The 19,742-nt window shown below is 42.0% G+C and overlaps 2 protein-coding genes across 10 annotated transcripts in view; one reads left to right on the top strand and one right to left on the bottom strand.

Moving 5' to 3' along the window:
• The first annotated feature begins 73 nt into the window (after positions 1 to 73).
• Positions 74 to 9,559, top strand: NDUFAF5 (NADH:ubiquinone oxidoreductase complex assembly factor 5). The gene is made up of 11 exons (XM_053380606.1): positions 74 to 360; positions 1,535 to 1,575; positions 3,323 to 3,386; positions 3,845 to 3,892; positions 3,995 to 4,098; positions 5,446 to 5,485; positions 6,464 to 6,661; positions 7,111 to 7,171; positions 8,219 to 8,302; positions 9,065 to 9,147; positions 9,311 to 9,559. The coding sequence occupies exons 1-11, from the start codon at positions 166 to 168 to the stop codon at positions 9,398 to 9,400; spliced, it is 1,008 nt and encodes a 335-aa protein (XP_053236581.1). The 5' UTR covers positions 74 to 165; the 3' UTR covers positions 9,401 to 9,559.
• A 2,729-nt stretch (positions 9,560 to 12,288) lies between these two features.
• SEL1L2 (SEL1L2 adaptor subunit of ERAD E3 ligase) overlaps positions 12,289 to 19,742 on the bottom strand; it is a 47,713-nt gene continuing 40,259 nt past the window's right edge. For 8 of the 9 annotated variants that reach the window (XM_053380602.1, XM_053380596.1, XM_053380595.1 and 5 more), the window contains 3 exons: positions 15,774 to 15,943; positions 14,790 to 14,918; positions 12,289 to 12,429 (listed from right to left, as the gene is read on the bottom strand). In XM_053380602.1, the coding sequence (XP_053236577.1) occupies positions 12,310 to 12,429; positions 14,790 to 14,918; positions 15,774 to 15,943 (419 nt within the window). In that variant the 3' untranslated portion in view covers positions 12,289 to 12,309. The other variant, XM_053380598.1, reaches the window with a different exon arrangement.

Genomic DNA, 19,742 nt, shown 5'->3' with positions numbered 1-19,742 from the left:
GGAAGGCCGACCTCCGGCGACTTTCAATTGGAAGGCGCGGTCAGCTGGGCGGGACGACGGTTAAGCTTCCCAGCGAATGCGAATATAAACTGAAACAGAGGCAATCCGTGGAAAGTGCCGCGCGCGGCTTCGAGGCAGGAGCGCGTGCGCATCGCTTTCTCGGCGATGGGCGCGAGGGCGCTGCTGAGGGGGCCGCACCGCCGCCTCCTCCGCTTTCTCCTCCTGGGCGGCAGTTTGGGTCGCCGCTCCGCCGCGGGCCCCGGCGCCCTCAGCCCCTTCGACCGGCAGCTGAAGAGGAAGCAGAAGGAGTGGGCGGCGGCGCGGCCGGAGATGCAGCGCTGCGAGTACCTGAGGGAAGAGGTGAGCGCCGCTGGGGAGGCGAGGGCGGAGAGCCCCCGGGCCGGGTTCCTGGATGCGGCCCCCGCCACCCAGTGCCGAGGACGTAGAAGGGATCGTTTTGGTGTACAGTGTTCGGGCCAGCAGCTTCAGCGTCCGGTTTTGCGCGCTGGGATCCACGAAGGTTGAATAGGTCTCAATGTCATTCGGGTAGAGTAGCTGAGGATCATTCGACCAACCGAAGGTGGTTGGAGGGGCGGGGCATAACTCTTCAAACCAAGTAAATAAATAATCCTGCCTCCAGGAAAATAATAATAATAATAATAATAATAATAATAATAATAATAATAATAATAATAAACAGTAATAATAATAATGCCTTATTTATCTGCTGCTAACCGCACTGCCAGCCTTCCAGCAATATCAGTCCAAGTGCATGTGGGTGATCGCTAGCAAATGGGAAAACGACAGTATAAAAATATATAGTCCCAAATTTACTTTGTCCTTCCTGCTCTTTTCTTTTTTTTGCTGCCTGGATTCAGACATCGCCTAGTGTGAAGCATGGTTTGGCTGTTGGTCACACCTTGGCGGGATCCTGCACTCTTCCCTCTGTTCCTTTGACATTGAGACTATGGCTAGTGCAAACCCTGCAAACTACTTTTTCCAAATATGTTTCAGACTATCAGGTCAAAGTGAGGTGTGGAGGAAAGATACAGGGTTTTCTGTGTCTGGTATGAAAATAGGGTTGTATTCAATTGACTTTTACACAGAGTGGAGCTTTTGAAATTAATGACCATGACTAACTCTGCTCCAGTCGTTTCAATGGGTCTCTTCTGAGTAAAGCTTAGTTGCTTGCAATCCATAACATAACCAGCCCTACAGTACATTGTGCCTTGATTTGGGGAGGCAGGGGAGAATATTTGCTGTTCTGCACCAGCAAATGTCTTACAACAGTTCCAGGAAGGGAGGGAGAGTAATAGCCTGCAGGAGCTTTCATGATCACCAAATAATGGTTTGACATTTTGTATGAATTAAGCCACTGATTGAGCATCACTTGTCAGTTAAATGTGGAAAAAGTTAAGTTTTTCCTAAGATCAAAATTGGTAGTGATACTAGTTAATCTGTAGTGGTGGTTAATTTATTCTCTGGAAGTGGTGAACCCATATAGTGAGAACCAACTGTTCCTTCTGTTTCACAGGTTGGTGGTAGGATAGCTGACCGTGTGTTTGACATAACTAGGTAAGATATTAGCCTATCCAATTTGTATGTCTAGCTGTTTTCACAAAATCCATGCTATTTCAACTATACTGTAAAGTTTAAAGAAAGTTGGGTACGGGGAATTATAAAAGCTTCCTGGTATCATTGACAGTAAATTCAGGTAGCTGACGCAGGGTTAAACCACAGAGCCTAGGACTTGCCGATCAGAAGGTCGGCGGTTCAAATCCCCACGACGGAGTGAGCTCCTGTTGCTCGATCCCTGCTCCTGCCAACCTAGCAGTTCGAAAGCATGTCAAAGTGCAAGCAGATAAATAGGTACCGCTCCGGCGGGAAGGTAAACTGTGTTTCTGTGCACTGCTCTGATTCGCCAGAAGCGGCTTAATCATGCTGGCCATATGACCTGGAAGCTGTACGCTGGCTCCCTCGGCCAATAAAGTGAGATGAGCGCCGCAACCCCAGAGTCGGTCATGACTGGACCTAATGGTCAGGGGTCCTTTTATCTAAGGTGTTACTGGACAATTTTTAAATTTTTTTATTATAGAATAAAACAGTAATGTTTCCATTCAGTGGAAGGTGTGTAATTGGGAGTTGGATTTGGATCAAAACAAATATTGTACTGTTTTGTTCCTTGAAAGTTCCATTCTTTGTTTTTGCTTAAAAAACTTTTAAAAATTATATTTCCCCAAAAAGAATTATAAAGATAACAAACAGAAATGTATTGCATAAAAAATACAGCATGTCATGTAAGAGAAGTTTAAGAAGTTTACACTGGTATAATTTAATAACATTCATCTCTTAAAAGAGAGCAATCTAGTAACCAAGATTTGAGAGCATACATTACCTGGCTGTGGGTCAGTGATAAAGAAGAAAACGTAAATTGAGATATTTTGAGGTAACAGAAGGAAGACTGATAGTTATTCACATGGCTGTTTAAAGATATAGTTAAGAACAAGAGACCAAAATTGGCAGCCATAAATGACACTGAATCTAGATTTGTGCATAAGCTGAATGAACCAAATGTCCATGCGCTTACACATTTGTATATGAAATAAAATAAAATTACTTTGGGAGTACAGTGTTGTGTGCTGCTGTAACAGCAACTTGTGTAACTAAGCAACACCTTGTAAAATATGATTAATGAGAAATAGCAGCAGACATAATAGCAAAAATTGAACATGTGCCTAAATGTAATCACGTGTATCAGTGGTTTTTAGTGAGACTTTGAAGTGAGGTACATAGGGTTGCAGTATTCTTTCCACAGATTTGACAGCATAATGAAACTTGTCAGAGTAACCTTCCCATCAACCAATTGCAAGTCGAAGTTGCATACGTTTTGCATGTTTTAACTTATAAAATTTTGAGGTGACATCTTTGAAGACATTAACTCATGGGTATAATAATGAAAGCCTTTGCAATTACTATTAAGGCATCTGCTCTCCTGGCTGAAGCTGTTACGTTAACAGCATTGAACACAAAGGGACTAACTTATGAGTAAACATGCAAAGAATTGTACTTCAGGTAAAATGAAAGGGCACAGCCCTTCAGAGGAATGAGACTTCAGAGGAAGAGACTTGATCAGATCAGGCCTATACATCAAGCCAAATATTCTAAGTGCCACTTAGTTCAGTGGGACTTACTCTCAAGTAAGTGTACACAACATTGCAGCCTGTGTCTAACTTAGAGAGTAAGAATTGCACCAAAGCATTATATATTAGGAGTCTTACTGAGCTGCATCTTTGCAAATAATTCGCATTTATTTTTCCTAAAGGACTTTCCCCCTTGCATTGGATCTTGGCTGTGGACGTAGCTACATAGCTCAGCATTTAAATAAGGTATGATTTCCTCTGGATCTTTGACTTGGATTTGAATTACACAGAGAGAACTAAACAGTAGATCTACCTTGGGCTTTTCTCTTTTGCATAATAAAAATAGGTCTAGCCACAGTGGGTAGGATCCAGACTCGCCAATGTCAAATCTGTTTTGAGTCTGTTGTCAGCAAAATTCTGAGTGCTGTCACACACAGTGCCATTTTAATAGCTTAACCCTGTGATTGATAACTTGGATGTAAATCACACTGGCATCTGATAGGATTTACACCCATGTGGATAGGATTGCACTTTTGTGGCGTACGTTACACAATATTGTCTCCCTATGAAATAAAGCTTTTAGATATGGACCAGGGTATTCTACTTTTCATCTGTCTTCACCCAAAGTAACTCTCCCCTCCCACTCACCCCTAGATAAAATCGGGTAAACGGCTGGAGACAATTTATGGTTATTTTTGTTTCAGGATGTCATTGAACAGCTTTTTCAAGCCGATATTGCAGAAAATGCTTTGGTAGGTAGCTGTCTTGTACTTGCTAGCTGTTTAATCCATTATATTGAAAAGTAAAGCACCTTAACTGCAGTCCTAAGCCATTTCTATTCTAATCTAATTTAGAAAAACGCAATAGAATCCGAGATACCCAGAGTGAGTGTTATAGCTGATGAAGAATTCCTTCCTTTCAAGGAGAATACATTTGATCTTGTTGTCAGTGGACTGAGGTAAGTGAACTAAAGGTAAACAAAATAGTTTCTAGTGATTGCGGCTTGGCTCTGAAAAGGCTTGTGGGTGTGAATTAAAGCATTTCCATGCATGGGGTTAGGTTGAGGAAGAGCTAACTTTCTATAGAATTCATTCCCTAGCACTGTAACAGTTGCTGCTTTGACAATGAGGCTTCTGAGCTACCAAGATCTACAAATTGTTGTTATGTGAAGGGAAAGGGGGCTGAAAAGCTCTAAAGCACAAATAGAACACTACATATGTTCCTTTGGATCCTGGCCTCTGTATCTTAAAAACACGTGGAAGCTAACACTTCTGTTGGATACCAAGCCATTACACACTCACCTGGAAATAAGTCCTATTGAACTCAATGGGGACCTACTTCTAAGTAGATATGTATGGTAGTACAAAGTTGGTCTCCAAAACCAATAAGAGGTGCCTTTACCATTAAGGCTTTCTGGCTGGTTTCAGAAAGTATTTCATCCAAACTGGGAGTGGTTGTTACCACTAACTACAACTAGTTTCAAAAGCAAGCCAACATCAAACCATGGCTTATGAAGCTGGCTTGTTTACACTGTCATAGCTCAAGCAGAATGACAAGCTGAGTTTAATACTGCTGATCATCCAAACACACAAAATGTGGTGGGTGGTGGTGTGTGGAACAAAAGAATCCATGGCTTAACTTGGTTCCCTCCAGATGTTGGACTTCAACTCCCAACAGCATGACCAACAGTCAGGGATGAGTAGTGTTGTAGTCCAAAAGGTCTATAGGGCACCAGGTTGAGGAAGGCTGTACTAAGTCATAGTTCTGTATTGCACATATGCATGGCTGCATTTGGATGCATCTGGATTCTTTAGCAGCAAATACAACAGCAGCTTGCTTTAACTTGGCAAGATTCCCAGTGTATTTGAAAACCTCAGCCAGTTTGAATCCTAGACCTGTACAGTTGGAATGGACCCTGAGGATCATCTAGTCCAACCCCCTGCAATGCTGGACTATATAGTTGTCCCATACAGGGATCAAACCTGCAACCTTTTCATTATCAGCACCACACTCTAAACAAGTTGTGCAGAAAAATAAGATTCCAAGGCTGCAGTCCTATGCATGCTCACCAAGAAGCAAGCCCCACTGAACTCACTGGGACCTATTTCTGAGTAACTATGCATAGGATTGCACAGCAAGTGTGGCTCATAGCTCTTGTCTTAGCCCTTTCTTACTCTTTCATATTTTTTATCCAATACAATTACCTTTGTGCCAGTAACCTGCAACCTGTGCTGCCTGAAACGTGCATTGCTGAGAGAGCTCTATACCTTTTATTAATCCATTTTTCATTTAATTATTTTTTTAGCTTGCATTGGGTAAATGATCTTCCCAAAACATTGCACGAGGTAAGTACAAGTATTACTGCTCCTATAAAGTTGATAGATAGGAATTTAGCTGAGTTAAGTACTGGTGAGAGTAATATTTAATCATACTGAGTTTTTCCAATATTGTGCTGGCCATGTCTTTACATTTTCCATTTGGAAACTGGGAACTATCTCTCTCTCTCTCTCTCTCTCTCTCTCTCTCTCTCTCTCTCTCACACACACACACACACACACACACACACACACTCTCTCTCTCTCTCTATATATATATATACACACACTTTTTAAAAAAACAATGACTGGGTAGGCTGGGACATGGAGAGTTGTCTATCTGCCTTGATATATTTTGGGGGAGTGAGGGGGTGTCCTTTTAATTGTTACCCCTCCAAAAAAACCACTGTTAAACATTCAGGTACTGGAAATGTCAGTGTTGAGAATATATATCTTAATCAGATGCTTTGTTTATGCTCTCCAGTCAACCTATATTCTAAATCATTTATCCTTGTGCCATTAATTATGTACCAAAACAGCAGCACCCTTGTAAAAGTAGGAGGTATTAGCATGCACAGAGTAGTTCGGGGGGTTGCAGAAGTATAAAAATACTCGGGTGAGGGTGATCAGGGACCCTGAAAATAGACCAATGAGGACTGAGCACTCCTAGTAAGCAAAGAATGCTGACTTGGGAGGAGGAACACAGGGGAGGGAATGGTATGGCTGGGGGTGGGGTGGTATATTGTGGTTTTCTGCAATGGGAAGTGTTCTAGTGCATGTTACCTGATGATTGCTCATGCTTCCTTCCTCACCTGGCGCAAGTGGGGGAAACAAACAAGGAAGCCACAGTGAAAACCTGGCTGTGCTGTCCAAATCAGGGATTGTGGTTTGTTTCTCCCCAACAACCATAGTTTGTTTGGCTTGTTTTGGGAGCAGAGTTTGAACTATACATATCACCACAAAACAACTTTTGTTCATCCATTACTTAATTACAGTGACTTGTTTCAGATACATCGAATCCTTAAACCAGATGGAGTATTTATTGGTGCCATGTTTGGGGGAGACACGCTCTATGAGCTTCGTTGCTCTTTACAGCTGGCCGAACTGGAAAGGGAAGGTGGATTTTCCCCACACGTATCTCCGTTTACTGCTGTCAGTGACTTAGGACATCTATTGGGAGGAGCTGGCTTCAACACGCTGACTGTGGTAATTATCAGTTACAAGAAACCCTGAAAACAGTTGCTTATTGAAAATATCTGAATAAAGTTGTGTGCTTTTGTTTCTCCATATTCATACCTCAATTCTTCTTGGCCAATTTTCTTAAGAAGCTGCTGCCAATTGTATTGGCTGGCCCTGTTCTCTTCCTTTTTCCTTCAGAGACTCTGCCTATTGGTCCTCTTACTAATTAGGTTTCTAATTATCACCTACTCCGTTTTCCCATTTCTCTATTTACTGTAAGTGGCACAAAGCTTTCGTGTTGCTGGCTTGGTGTAACGTGCTTTATCTTACCAAACTCCTCCTCTTCTATTGTGTATAGAATCAAGTTTAATTTATACAAAAGAGCTGTGTTTAGTCTTGCTTGTGTCCCACTATTGGGCCTTTTTGAAGTGCATTATTTTGAATATGTTTAAAAACCTAAACCTTCCTATTTTTAGGATACTGATGAAATCCAAGTTAATTATCCAGGGATGTTTGAGATTATGGATGATCTGCAAGGCAAGTCTACTTTTTCTCATTAGCAAATTAGCAGTATAGCATACTATTCTGTATATCATGCTTAAATGCCCTAGGCTTTGTAGAGGGGCATTCCAGGTGGCTAATCCATGACACCTATGTACCCTGTATGTATATTCTACGGGTGGCATGGGGATCCTGTGTGGCCCTCCAGATGTTGTTGAACTACAGCTTCCATCATCACTGACCATTGGCCATCCTGGCTGGTGCTGATGATAGCTGATGATGGGAGCCCAGGATCCCTATCCCAGTCCTACAGATTGGTTAAACAGAGTAGAGGGGGTTTTTTTGGTACAATTTAGGCTGATGTTTGAACAAGAAAACATTGTCTGCTAGCATTTGAAGGTAAGGGGGAGCACTAACTTAATGTATGTTACTAGTAGCGTGCATCTTGAGTAGGTAGCATGCAACCTCTGATCAGTTTTAGATCATTTTAGATCAAGCTGAATAGCCATTTCTATTCTTGCCTTAATGCAAAAAATTAAAATAAAGGAATCACTTTGACAGCTGGGGCAGATAGATATTGCCGTCAAAGGGCAAAATACTTGTTTTAAATCATCCTTGACTAAATTTTACCAAAAAAAAAAATGAGCTACAGTCCTACACACACTAACCTGGAAGTAAATACTATTGAACTCGATGGTGCTTGCTTCTGAGTAAACATAATATTGTGTTTTAGAAAACAATACTTCTGGAAAGTTTTCCTCACGCTGTTTAGAAGATGATTCCATCTAAAGTGGTTAAACCACCTATCTGTAATAGTGTGCGTGACCACCACAATATATACTGCTTTGTAAGGTGTCTCTAGGGTTTGTTTACCATGACAGCAGTCCTATGCACACTTCTCTGAGTGGAAGCTTCTTTGAACGCTGAACACCTCTAAGTAAATATGTGTATGATCAGTTGGCAGATAGGATTTTTGAATTGCATATCTCTGCCCATATTGTCATATTATTGATCTGAAATGCAGAGAATGAAACTCATCGTGTGTGCCTGTATCTTCTTTTAAAGCCTGAAAACTATTTTTAGGTATGGGAGAAAGCAATTGCTCTTGGAGCAGAAAACCTATGCTACACAGGGCAACCATGTTGGCGGCAGCAGCTGTGTACAGAGGTGAGTTTGGTGTTTGAACTGGAATGTCTTAACTTGATGAGATGGGTACCTTTGATAGACCTGTATTGCCTTAAATAGATTAAATTTTACTAAAGGGTGAAAAGTTGAGCCATAGCTGTCTCTTAACAGGTTTGTGCCATATTGTTTCACCAGCCTTCCCTGCAAACAAGTGTTTTCAAGGCTGGTTGCCCATCCTTTTCTGTTTTCTCACTTCTTCCTCCTCCCCACCATAATGCACACAGCTTTCCAATGCTGGAACATATTTTGCTTCCCTTAATGCCAAGAAAGAGTGGGAGCTCACAGCTGCTTCATTTAGCTGGGCAAAGAACCATGATATGGAAGTTGTCATTCTTTGCTCTCTTCTGCCAAAAGGACCAGCAGAAGTGGAGGTTCATGCAATCGCCATAGCAAAAGAAAAGCCGCACACTAGCATAACAGTTGGATGACTGTTCTTTTCTCTAGTCCTTAAAGAATTTAAAGGGCAGAAGCTGGCCAGAAAGGCTTCTGGTACAGAAAGTGGGTGGATAGTTGGCTGCCTGGATGCCTGACTAGCACTGCTCATCTTAGTCAAGTGGCTCATTTCATGCCTGAGTTGCGCATCCAATGACTTAAGTAGCTCCTCAGTATCTAAAAATAATATAAAAATAAATGTATTTATATATTATGCAAATAAAATTATGACTACCTGCTTAGGCAATTAAGTCTGTGTCCTATTCTGCAGTATTTCTCTGGTATTATGTATAATACATGTTTCTTCCATAGAAATGTATGGAAATGATGATGGGACCGTACCTGCAACATTTCAAATATATTACATGATAGGTTGGAAATTCCATGAAACCCAGGTAACGTGCATCCCTTTGATTACAACTAGAGTGTCTAAATAAACATATATTTACATATATTGTGTTAAGCTTTTTCGGGGGAATTCCTTTGCCAGCTTTTATTTAATTTGATTAAATTCCATGGTCTTCATACATAACACGATTCCTTCTGTCTTCTTTTCAGGCAAGACCAGCACAGAGAGGTTCTGCAACGGCGTCATTTGGCGACCTGAGAAAAATTAATGAGCTAATTCCAGGAGGGAAAAAGCTTTGAGATGTGGTGTTGTTAGTGGACTTTTGCACTGTGGATATTCACACTGCCATGTGCTTTTTAAAACTGACGTGCCACTGACTTTATTTATGTATGTAAATAGAAACAGCATAGATGTATGGATTTTTATGGTATAATGCCAAATAAAATCATGGTCTTTCATGTTTCTGTATAGAATTCAACTGACAAAACATGAGAGAATGTAACAGAAAAGGTCCATATATATTAGGAGTAGGGTAAGGTCTAAAGCAGCGGGTGGTTAAGGATCAGGCCCCAAGCAACTTTTTCAGGACCCCCAAGGCCCCATTAAGTTGGGCAGTGCTCAGCACCTGCTGAGGATACAGCTTGCCCCCTCTTCAGTCATTAGATTGAGTGGAATGGAGCAGTAGCACCATGTCCCCCAAGCTGATCTACATGTAAAGGGTGCTGTATAGGCATGCATGCGCAGGTATGTGGCTCTTGGTCCAAAAAACAACCACCAAGTTTAGGCACCCCTAGTCTAAATCCATATGAGACATCCACTTTGCTGAAGCCAAGCAAATGTGGGTCTGGTCAATATCTAGATAGATACTAAGTAGGGCTTTATTTCAACTTTCAAAGCTGTCACCCTTCAAATCACCACTTGACTCCTTGATTGGTCTTGCTACCCCTTTCCTTCTCTATTCTGCGATTCACGCAGAGCTATGTTTCTCACTACCTCTTGGATATGTTTCCAGTCCATTGAGCAGTCTGTGAGCTGGAAATCATGGGAAAAGCTGAGCAAGAAAGAAATGTAGCTATATGTAAATCACGGGCATTTACCTAGGGAAGACATTGACCTCTATTAAGAGACTGGAAATGTAATAAAACATTAAGCTTGATCAGTTAAATGCATAAAAATTATCCCATCCTGCTTCCACAGTGCTCAGAATAACATTTGCTTTCTTCCTCTGTCCTTTTGTTCGACTGACTGGCCCAAATTTACCCACTGCGCTAACTCAGGTTTGAATCTCCACTCAACCATGTTACTGGTCTCGATTCAGACCAGTCTGCTACACTAACACTGCCTTCTTCCAACTTTGCTTATGGGTACTGATAAACAATAGTTCGTGTAGAGAAAGAAATTAGCATTTTGTCTTACACCTTAGCAAGTAAGTCAAGCAAGGGCACGACTAATCCCAGCCTCAGTTCTTATAGCCATTTAAAGTAATATGAGAACTCTGTACAGTATATCACAGACTTAGATTAGAATTCTGGGGCAAGAAACATAGGATTTTGACCCATATATTCACACTGAATTTACATACTTTTGTCTCTGCTAGTCATGGGGGACATACTGGTATTTGCTTACAATCAAATTATTAATTCAGTTGTCAGTTTCACACACAAGCCCAGTGCTAGTGGCACCTCCACATTGTATGAAACAGTATTCTGGAAAAGGACCCCGGAAATCCCAAGAGCACAAGACTGTGTGGCCTTTTGCAAGCTTGCTCAGAAAGAAGTTGCAGTTACTGCAGTTAATACCAGGTTTCTTCACCTATGCACAGAGAAAGCAAGATGAAGACTGCACCCCTTATTTAACACACATTACTTTAACCAAACCACTAATACTACTTAAGAAGCTCGGACACGGAACATTAAAGCCCAGACCTATGCCTAGAAATGCAGCACAAAAGGAAGCCTGGATGAGTGAAGTTGAGGTTAGGTTTGAACTCGGCGCTTCTGAATCCTGAGTTATAATCTTAAATATACGTTCTACCCAGCCATAAATGCTGAAAAGTGATAAATGCTATTTACAACAGGGATGGGGAACCCTTGGCAATTTGGCTCACCTTGAGACCCAGTTTGGCCCATGAAGCAATTTCCCCCCAAGCACCTGTCATGTTATGTCAGGTATGGGGCATGTAGAAACAGCTTGACGGGCTGTGTGACCCAAGTTTCCCATGGGGAACTGGATGACACAGCTGATCTCTGCAGAAGGTAGGCTTCACCAATATTAACCAATAGCTATCTCAACAATACAGTCTCATTAACCTGATTTCCACCCTCACCCATTTTTAAAGCTGCAGGCTTACACTTTCCTGGGAATAAACTCCACGGAACTCAACGAGAACAAACTTCTCAACAGACATGCATAGGATTCCACTGTAAGTTTTGCAAGTTTCTTTCGAAGCTTGCAGAGGAGGGTGGTGACAGGCTGCCTTCAAGAGGAAATGATTTCAATACACTATGACCATAAGAAATTTAACTTAAGAAGCTATGGGGACCTCCACCTTAACTGAAGCTTTCAAAGGTTGGGTTCATGCAGAGAAACAGCCCAGGAAAATAAGATAAATATTTGATGATTGGAAGAAAGTAAGCTACATACACTTGAGGTCATCCAGACTTTCATGTGGGTTTGAGGGTTTTTTCCACCTGGCACTTTCCCTGGAAAACCTGCATTTTACCACTGAATCGGAGCAAATGGTAAATTGTAGAAAACCCAGTTGCCATATGCTCTGATTCAGTGGTAAAATGCAGATTTTCCTGGGGAAAGCATTTGGGGGGGAAACAAACACTTCAACACTGAGCTTTAAAGCCCAGACCTGTGCCTAGAAATGTGGCATGAAAGGAAATATGGATGAGCACTGAGTGACATTAGAAAATACTATTTCCAGGCAAGATTGGTACAAATATGCTATTTATACATGTTTTTTAAGGCACAGCTTGCAAGGTTATGAGTCAGGTGGCTTTTGGTTTCAGTTAAAAGTGTTTTGTTTACACTTCAAACCGAATGGTGGTATGGGGAGGGGGGTACTACTAATGTATTTTATTATGTTTTGACTTGTTGCTTTTTAATGCTGAATAGAGACTAATATTTGTGCTGAAAACTATATTAAAATCAAAAGAATAAAATGAACAGGACTTTCACAGACCTTTCATACCCCTCCTGTTTAATTTTGCCTACTGCTTATCAACAGTATAAGCAACAAAACAATGACTATCATCACAATCAGATCCCAATGTAGTCTTAGCATGTGGTCCAAGTCCGACAGTTTCCAGTTTCCCATTTGCTATAGAAGAGAAGAAGAAGAAGAAAAAAGTATTTTCAAGGTGAAAAGCTTTGCTTTGCAAATACGACTTGCACAATAGGTATGAGCAACATCTTTCTGTATTATCCACTTTCCTCACTGGTTACTACTTGGTCTCAGGTTCATGGCATGTATGCTTCGTTCCTGGTGCTGTAACTAGAATGTAAGTATAACATCCTGAACCTATGCTGCAGGTCCTCCCCTCATCAGCTTTGCTCAGCTCCATAAGGGTGACTTTGACAGAAGGACCTACAACAGGCATAGGCAAACTCGGCCCTCCAGCTGTTTTGGGACTACAACTCCCATCATCCCTAGCTAACAGGACCAGCGGTCAGGGATGATGGGAATTGTAGTCTCAAAGCATCTGGAGGGCTGAGTTTGCCTATGCCTGACCTACAACATGGACAAATCCCCATGTGGCTCAGGATTTGGGTTGTTACCCCAAAGAGCAGAGAAAGTTGAGCTACAATGGCATTCACAGAATGATCTTAATTTTAGACTGCGTCCTTTATTCTTAAAGGTCAGTTTAAGAATAAAATAGGCATACACTGCTTACCAAATAAAGGATCCTATGCCATTCATAGTCAGGTTCTAGAGTTCTATTAGCACAGAGCATTTTCACAACATCATGGTTTCAATAAACACTGCAAAAAATGCTGAGATACGATTCTGCCCACCAGTTTGTTTTGGTACCCGGGAATAACCTTAACAAGTGTGCATCCACAAAAAGAAGAAGAAAAGGCTTCTGTTCATGGGGGTGGACATGGAGGATTGTTTAAATGCCAAACTATTTTCCTATGTGGGAGGGAGTCTCTGGCATTGGTACAGAACACACCGCCTTCCATTTTTGTCCTCTTCCTCCAGATTTGGGTGTGGGGGTAATCTGTACACCAATAGATAGGTGGAGGGCTCCAGTTTTTCTGGGAGAAGTAAGTTCCTCTCATGACAGCTGAAAGTTTGTTCAAATAACACCTCCTCCTCCAAAATGGTGGGCGTTAAAAGAACTGCTACCTAACAATAACCCCTATCACTAACCACTAACCCTCAGCCTCACTCTAACTGCTGATCCTAACCCCCTAAACCCTAACACACTAACCCCAACACCAGCCCTAACCAACCTTTAAACTTAAACCTAACCCTTACGCTAAAACTTCTTAATCCTAACCCCCTAACCCAAACGCCAAACTTGAACCCCTAAAAAGGTAAAGGTAAAGGTACCCCTGCCCGTTGAGGCCAGTCTTGCCAGACTCTAGGGTTGTGCGCTCATCTCACTCTATAGGTTGGGAGCCAGCGCTGTCCGCAGACACTTCCAGGTCACTTGGCCAGCGTGACAAGCTGCATCTGGCGAGCCAGCGCAGCAAAGGGAAAAGCCATTTACCTTCCTGCTGGTAAGCGGTCCCTATTTATCTACTTGCACCCGGAGGTGCTTTCGAACTGCTAGGTTGGCAGGCGCTGGGACCGAACAACGGGAGTGCACCCCGCCGCGGGGATTCGAACCGCCAACCTGACGATCGGCAAGTCCTAGGCTCTGTGGTTTTACCCACAGCGCCACCCGCGTCCCCCTGCACCCGCATCCCGCCTGAACCCCTAAACACAACCCTAATTCTAACCCCCAGCCCTAATGACCTAACCTGTACTCCTAACCCTAACCACTAACACTAACCCTTACCCCTAACCAAATCCTAAACCTAACTGTAACTGTAACCCCAACACACTAACCCAACCCTCTAACCCTACCCCAACCCTAACCCTACTCCAACCCAACTGAAACCCTAACCCTATCCCAAGCCCAACCCTCACCCTAAACCTAACCCTACACAATCCTAAACCTAACAATAAGCCTAAGCCAATCCTAACCCTAGTTTAGGAATTTGGTTTAGGGGTTTGGGTTCAGGTTTTAAGCGTTAGATTTAGGGCTTCAGGGCTGGGGTTTAGGGATTGGGAGTTTGGGAAGAAAGTATGAAAAGTTAGAGTCCCACTCAAGGAAAGGCAAAGATTGCCATTAGGCTTAGCAGAAACACATTTAGATTTGAACATTGAGCCCCACTTTCAAGATTTGATACTTAAAATCACACTTCTGTGAATTATACAGGAGGATTTCAATTTCGTATGGATTTTGCATCTGAGGAAGTTGCTCCAGTGTGAAATTTCAATTAACAACATTTGCATGTTGGGAGCACATTAGGTGCCCTGAATCTTAAAAACTGGTCTAAGAGCATTCTAGGTTTGACAACTACAATGACTACAAATAAGAGTGAAGAGCAATTTCACAAAGAGGGTATCTTGGAATAGCAGGCCCTAATCAAATTACAAGAGGTTAAGTTTGTGTAAATCACACTTACCTTGAGAAGCTGAAGATCTGTGAACAAGTGCATCACTTCTAGTCTTATATATGCTAGGAACACTGGTATGAAAGCATCTGGGCTTGTCTCAGCTGCCAGGTCATACCACCTTCTAGCTAAGTGTATATCCTAAAGATAGAAAGTCATTTCTAAAATTTGCAAGGGCTTTATGAAATATCTATGGTTAAGACACCTTCCAGTAGCAATGTCATTGTGGCGCTCTCAAAATCATTTTGATTGATATGATAAGGGCCAATCAAGATCGCCAAAATTCTGTTGACTGAATCAGAATTCTTGCTTGTATGCATAGTTTGCATGCTTTAGCATAAAGCGTTGGGGTGATTTACTATATTGTAAGCATCAGTCAGCCTAGAAAACTAGCAAGGAAAAGAATCACTATTTCCTCAAAGGTAGTTTAAAAGCATATCTCAAGATGCAAAGCACTGCAGGTAGTGATCTCTTTTTGCATAGATGTTTGTCAGCAACCCCTTCCAACAGCATCTCTCTGAGCAAAACCAAACACTGTCTTCTGGGGGGAAATATTTTTGCATTCAGGGTGCAGAACCACTTTACACTTGTGCATGGCATGAATAATGTGGAGCTAAGCCACTGGGTCATTTGTAGTTCCACATGTTAAATAAGACAAATATATTCCACCAATTGTAGTTTTATAGTCCATTAATAATGGTGGAAATTCTCATCATCTACTGACTTCTCAGTTCTTTAGCTTTTCTGAGCTGTGCTCGTTATCCTGCTGTCGCAGTCGAAGAACATCTTCAGTGTTTTCATTGTTCCTAATATACTGATGTGTTGGTCAATATTTAGTCAATACTTGATCAACTGACCACATTTTTGGACAGGTCAGGTACCCTGCCCAAATGAAAATTCCGTGTCCCACCTTGGTTCTTTAACTAGAATATTCATGATAACAAAAGTTTACTTGCAGAGCTAATGTTTGACCCAGCACCAGACGTAGATTGTTACCTTAGGAATGCCTAAACCATATTCATACATATATGCCAGATTGAACATGGCTTGAGCACTCTGTTGATTAGCAGCAAGGTTGTAATGAACCGCAGCTGTCAAGTAATCTCTCTTTATTCCAAAACCATAGAAGTGATAATCTCCCGTTTTAACTCTGGCAAATATATTGCCTGCAAGACAAATAGTTGAAAAAATATTATGATTGCTTTTGTGGCTGTTATTTATAATATCCCGCACCTATCAATCCAAGGTGGTAGAGGATGAATTCTTGGTCATTGTCATTTGTGCCACCAGTTCTGAAGGTGGTTCTGAAAAGTGCAATTCAAACAAGGTGGCCGCCCTCCGAAAGAGGTTTCTGTGCATGTGTACAAAGACACTGGACCACATATGACACCTGCTTCTCCATCACTAGTGTTGACTTACTCTGTTTTCAGGTTCTTGGCTGGATCCCAGCTATTTGGATCACAAATATTTATTAGAAATGTTTCTTAGGCTACCTGCCAATAAAACTTGTGAGGCAGCTTACAATGCAGTAATCCAATTAGATAAGACAGAGAGACTGTGATACATAGATAAAACAGCACTTGAAAACTAACCATAACAGAACAGTTATAACAAGCCTACACTCACCTTGAGACAAAAAAGAAAAGTCTGGAACTGCAATTATTTGAGAATCGGTGCCAGATTACTAGCTCTCAGAGCCCATGTTGCTATAAACACAAATGGTGCTATATTCTCACCTCTTTGTAACTGGGGTAGTTCTGAAGAAGAGGCCTCATAAAGGAGGCTCTTCTAGGGACTTCCCCTGCATGCAAAGACAGGCTCTGGCAGATTGATCGGATGTGACCATTAGACCATTAGTGGGTCTAACAGTCAAGAAAGCAGTTTCTGCACGAGCTGTAGAGGCGCAGGCGGGGCTCGTTCACCTGGGGAGGTAGCCCATCTCGGAGAAGGAAAACTCTGAACCAAACCTCCACTGTCTTGCAGGTGTACTTGTCTATGAGAAAGACTTCAGGAGTAAACCTCAAGGAAGAATCCATATCCACTGCTTTATGGAACTTCTTTGGGAGAAGTCCAAAAAGTACCATTTTTTCGCTCTATAGGACACACTTTTTCCCCTCCAAAAATTAAGGGGAAATGTGTGTGCGTCCTATGGAGCGAATGCAGGCTCCTTGGCTTCAGTGAGTGGCTTCCTTGGCTTCCACCGCGCTCCGGTGGCTGCGTGTTGCTTTCGCTGAAGCCTGGAGAGCGAGAGGGGTCAGTGCGCACCGACCCCTCTCACTCTCCAGGCATCAGGGATAGCCGCCTGAAGCCTTTGGAGTGCAGCGGGAAGTCACACTGCACTCCGAAGGCTTTGGGTTCCTTTTGCTGAAGCCGGGAGAGCAAGACTCTCCCGGCTTCAGCAGAGAGGGAGAGCTGCTCAGCGCCCCTTCAGCGAAGCGGGAGGAGAAATGGAAGGTGCTCCGTTTCTCCTGCCGCTTCGCTGTAGGGGCGCTGAGCAGAGAGGGAGAGATATTTTTTTTTCTCTTTTTCTCCCTCTCTAAAACAAGGTGCGTCCTATGTTCGGGTGCGAAAATAGAGAGCGAAAAATACGGTATACCCTAAACAAATCTAGAGTAGAATGGCATCTCCTGCAGCCAAGCTAGTGCCAGATGTATTGCTTTCCTTTCCTTTGGATCACATCAGTGAGGCCAAGAGAGGAGTCTTGTCATTTGGACAGCACAGGACCTCCACACACACTGCCCAGGTTTGGCAGAACAACAGTACTCAGACTTTACAGCACTGAAGTGTGGATGAAGTACATATTTTAATTCTTTTCCCTCTCCTGCTTCCTATAAATTCTTATAAATTGTAATTATTATTGATACAAAATACCTTTTCCTTATGGTCACCAATTTAAGCAATACATGTTATTACACATCATTTGACACAACTTTGTTAATATATACTGAAACTTTTATCTCATTATTTATTGTTATGAACATGAAATTTATTACGTTCAGAGTCCAGCTTGAGAAACACATTTATTGTTATGTAATTGTTGCATGTCAAATGCTATGATAAAGATAGGTAAAGGATCCCTGGACAGTTAAGTCCAGTCAAAGGCGACTACGGGGTTGTGGCGCTCATCTCGCTTCAGGCCAAGGGAGCCGGTGTTTGTCCACAGACAGATTTCCAGATCATGTGACCAGCATGACTAAACTGCTTCTGGCTGTGCCACAAACCAGAGCGCACAGAAATGCCGTTGACCTTCCCGCCACAGCGGTACCTATTTATTGATTTGCACTGGTGTGTTTTCAAACTGCTAAGTTGGCAGAAACTGGGACAGAGCAACGGGAGCTCACCCCGCTGTGCGGATTTGAACTGCCGACCTTCCAATCAGCAAGCCCAAGAGGCTCAGTGGTTTAGACCACAGTGCCACCCGCTCCCAAAGATATATCCCAATGCAAACTAACAGTTTAAAGAGGAAAATGAGTAAAAACTATGTTGCCAAGAATTGGCACCAGATGAATCTCCCTGTAAATGGCATAAGACACTCTAGGCAGTCACTCAGTCACCACCTGCTTATCTTTAGGCAGAGGAGGAGGACATGGGAAAGGGTCTGTGGTCATTCCTAGGTCTGCTTAAGGACTAGTGGAGGACAGCCTGCTGCTTTTCTATAGTGCAGTGGAGACTCTGGTCAATGCAAAGATCTAGTGGTCTTTAGGACTGCGGAATCAGAATGATGCTGCCAGTGTGACAGTAAACTGCATTTGTTCTGAAAATGTTCCTCTTTTGTTTTAACAGGATTGTTTGCACACTTTGAATCCCCAAACCGCAGGGATCGAGTAGGTTACAAATTATAGTCAAACGAAAATGGCAATTGGCTTTGGGAATACTTTGCCCTTGTATTGAAATATTTGATAGTAATTCATGTATGTCATTTGGTGACATGGTTCTAGGACCTGGAACGAGGATGCCCTTGTTCAGATTTGCTGGCTAGTCTTTAATAGAATTGTCAAGGCTACAGCATTATTCTACCATTAAACCTACCCGTCCTGGTTAAGGAAGTACTCTAAAGAAAAACCAAGATCAAAGAAATGCTGAAATCTAAGTTCCGCATTGTGAGTCTCAAGAAATGGACAGGCTGGGATGAATTATGTCCAAGGAAGTGAGGCAAGCTGAGAGCACTCTTCATTCTGACATCTTAGAAAATTCAGTCACCTTCTGGGCATGGAGGACAAGGCATAGCTAGTAGATTTGCTTGAGAGGAAATTAAAGGTTCACGGTAGCTAAGTCTTTACTGCTCAGTGAGTTTACTTCTGTGCCCCAAACATCATGTAGAGACTTTGATAGGCATGTCAAAGAACTGAAAAAATAATTAGCTTGAACGAGCATGAGGTTGCATTTTTCAAATTATCCTTCCTTTCCTCTGACAGAATGGATGGCTCATATGAAATAGCAATGAAGCAAAATTGTTTAAACCACTCATTGCTTCTTTATATGTAACAAAATTAAGTAGAGGGTAATAAAAAAAAGTGAGATGGCTGGGAATAAAGATAGCTAGGTTGGTGGGGGGGTGCCTATTCTTGAAGGTCACTTAACGTTCTATCGTCATAGGAATTATATTTGTTATTATTATTATTTATTAAATTTGTATACCATCCTTCATCCAAAGATCACAGGGAGGTTCACAACATAAAAATACAAAATGAGAACACAAAATACATAATAAAAGCAAAAACAAAGCAATAACCCCACTATAGAGATTGATGTAGCAAGGCCATGTAAAAGGAACAAGGTAACAATTAATATGCACATCATTCATGTTTTACATTTTATTACTCAGTACTTTATAAGAAATGCCTGTGGGATTGCCATCTCAATGAATTAAGTGGAGGGGAAGGAAAATAATATCTAAATATTTTGTAAAAGTGATTTTTAATGACTTATCGGTATTGTTGCATGAATGTAATATTTTCTTCCTAT

The sequence above is a fragment of the Podarcis raffonei genome, chromosome 3, assembly GCF_027172205.1.
Source record: "Podarcis raffonei isolate rPodRaf1 chromosome 3, rPodRaf1.pri, whole genome shotgun sequence".
NCBI classification, from domain to species: Eukaryota; Metazoa; Chordata; class Lepidosauria; order Squamata; family Lacertidae; genus Podarcis; species Podarcis raffonei.
This window is presented reverse-complemented; position numbering and strand designations above follow the sequence as displayed.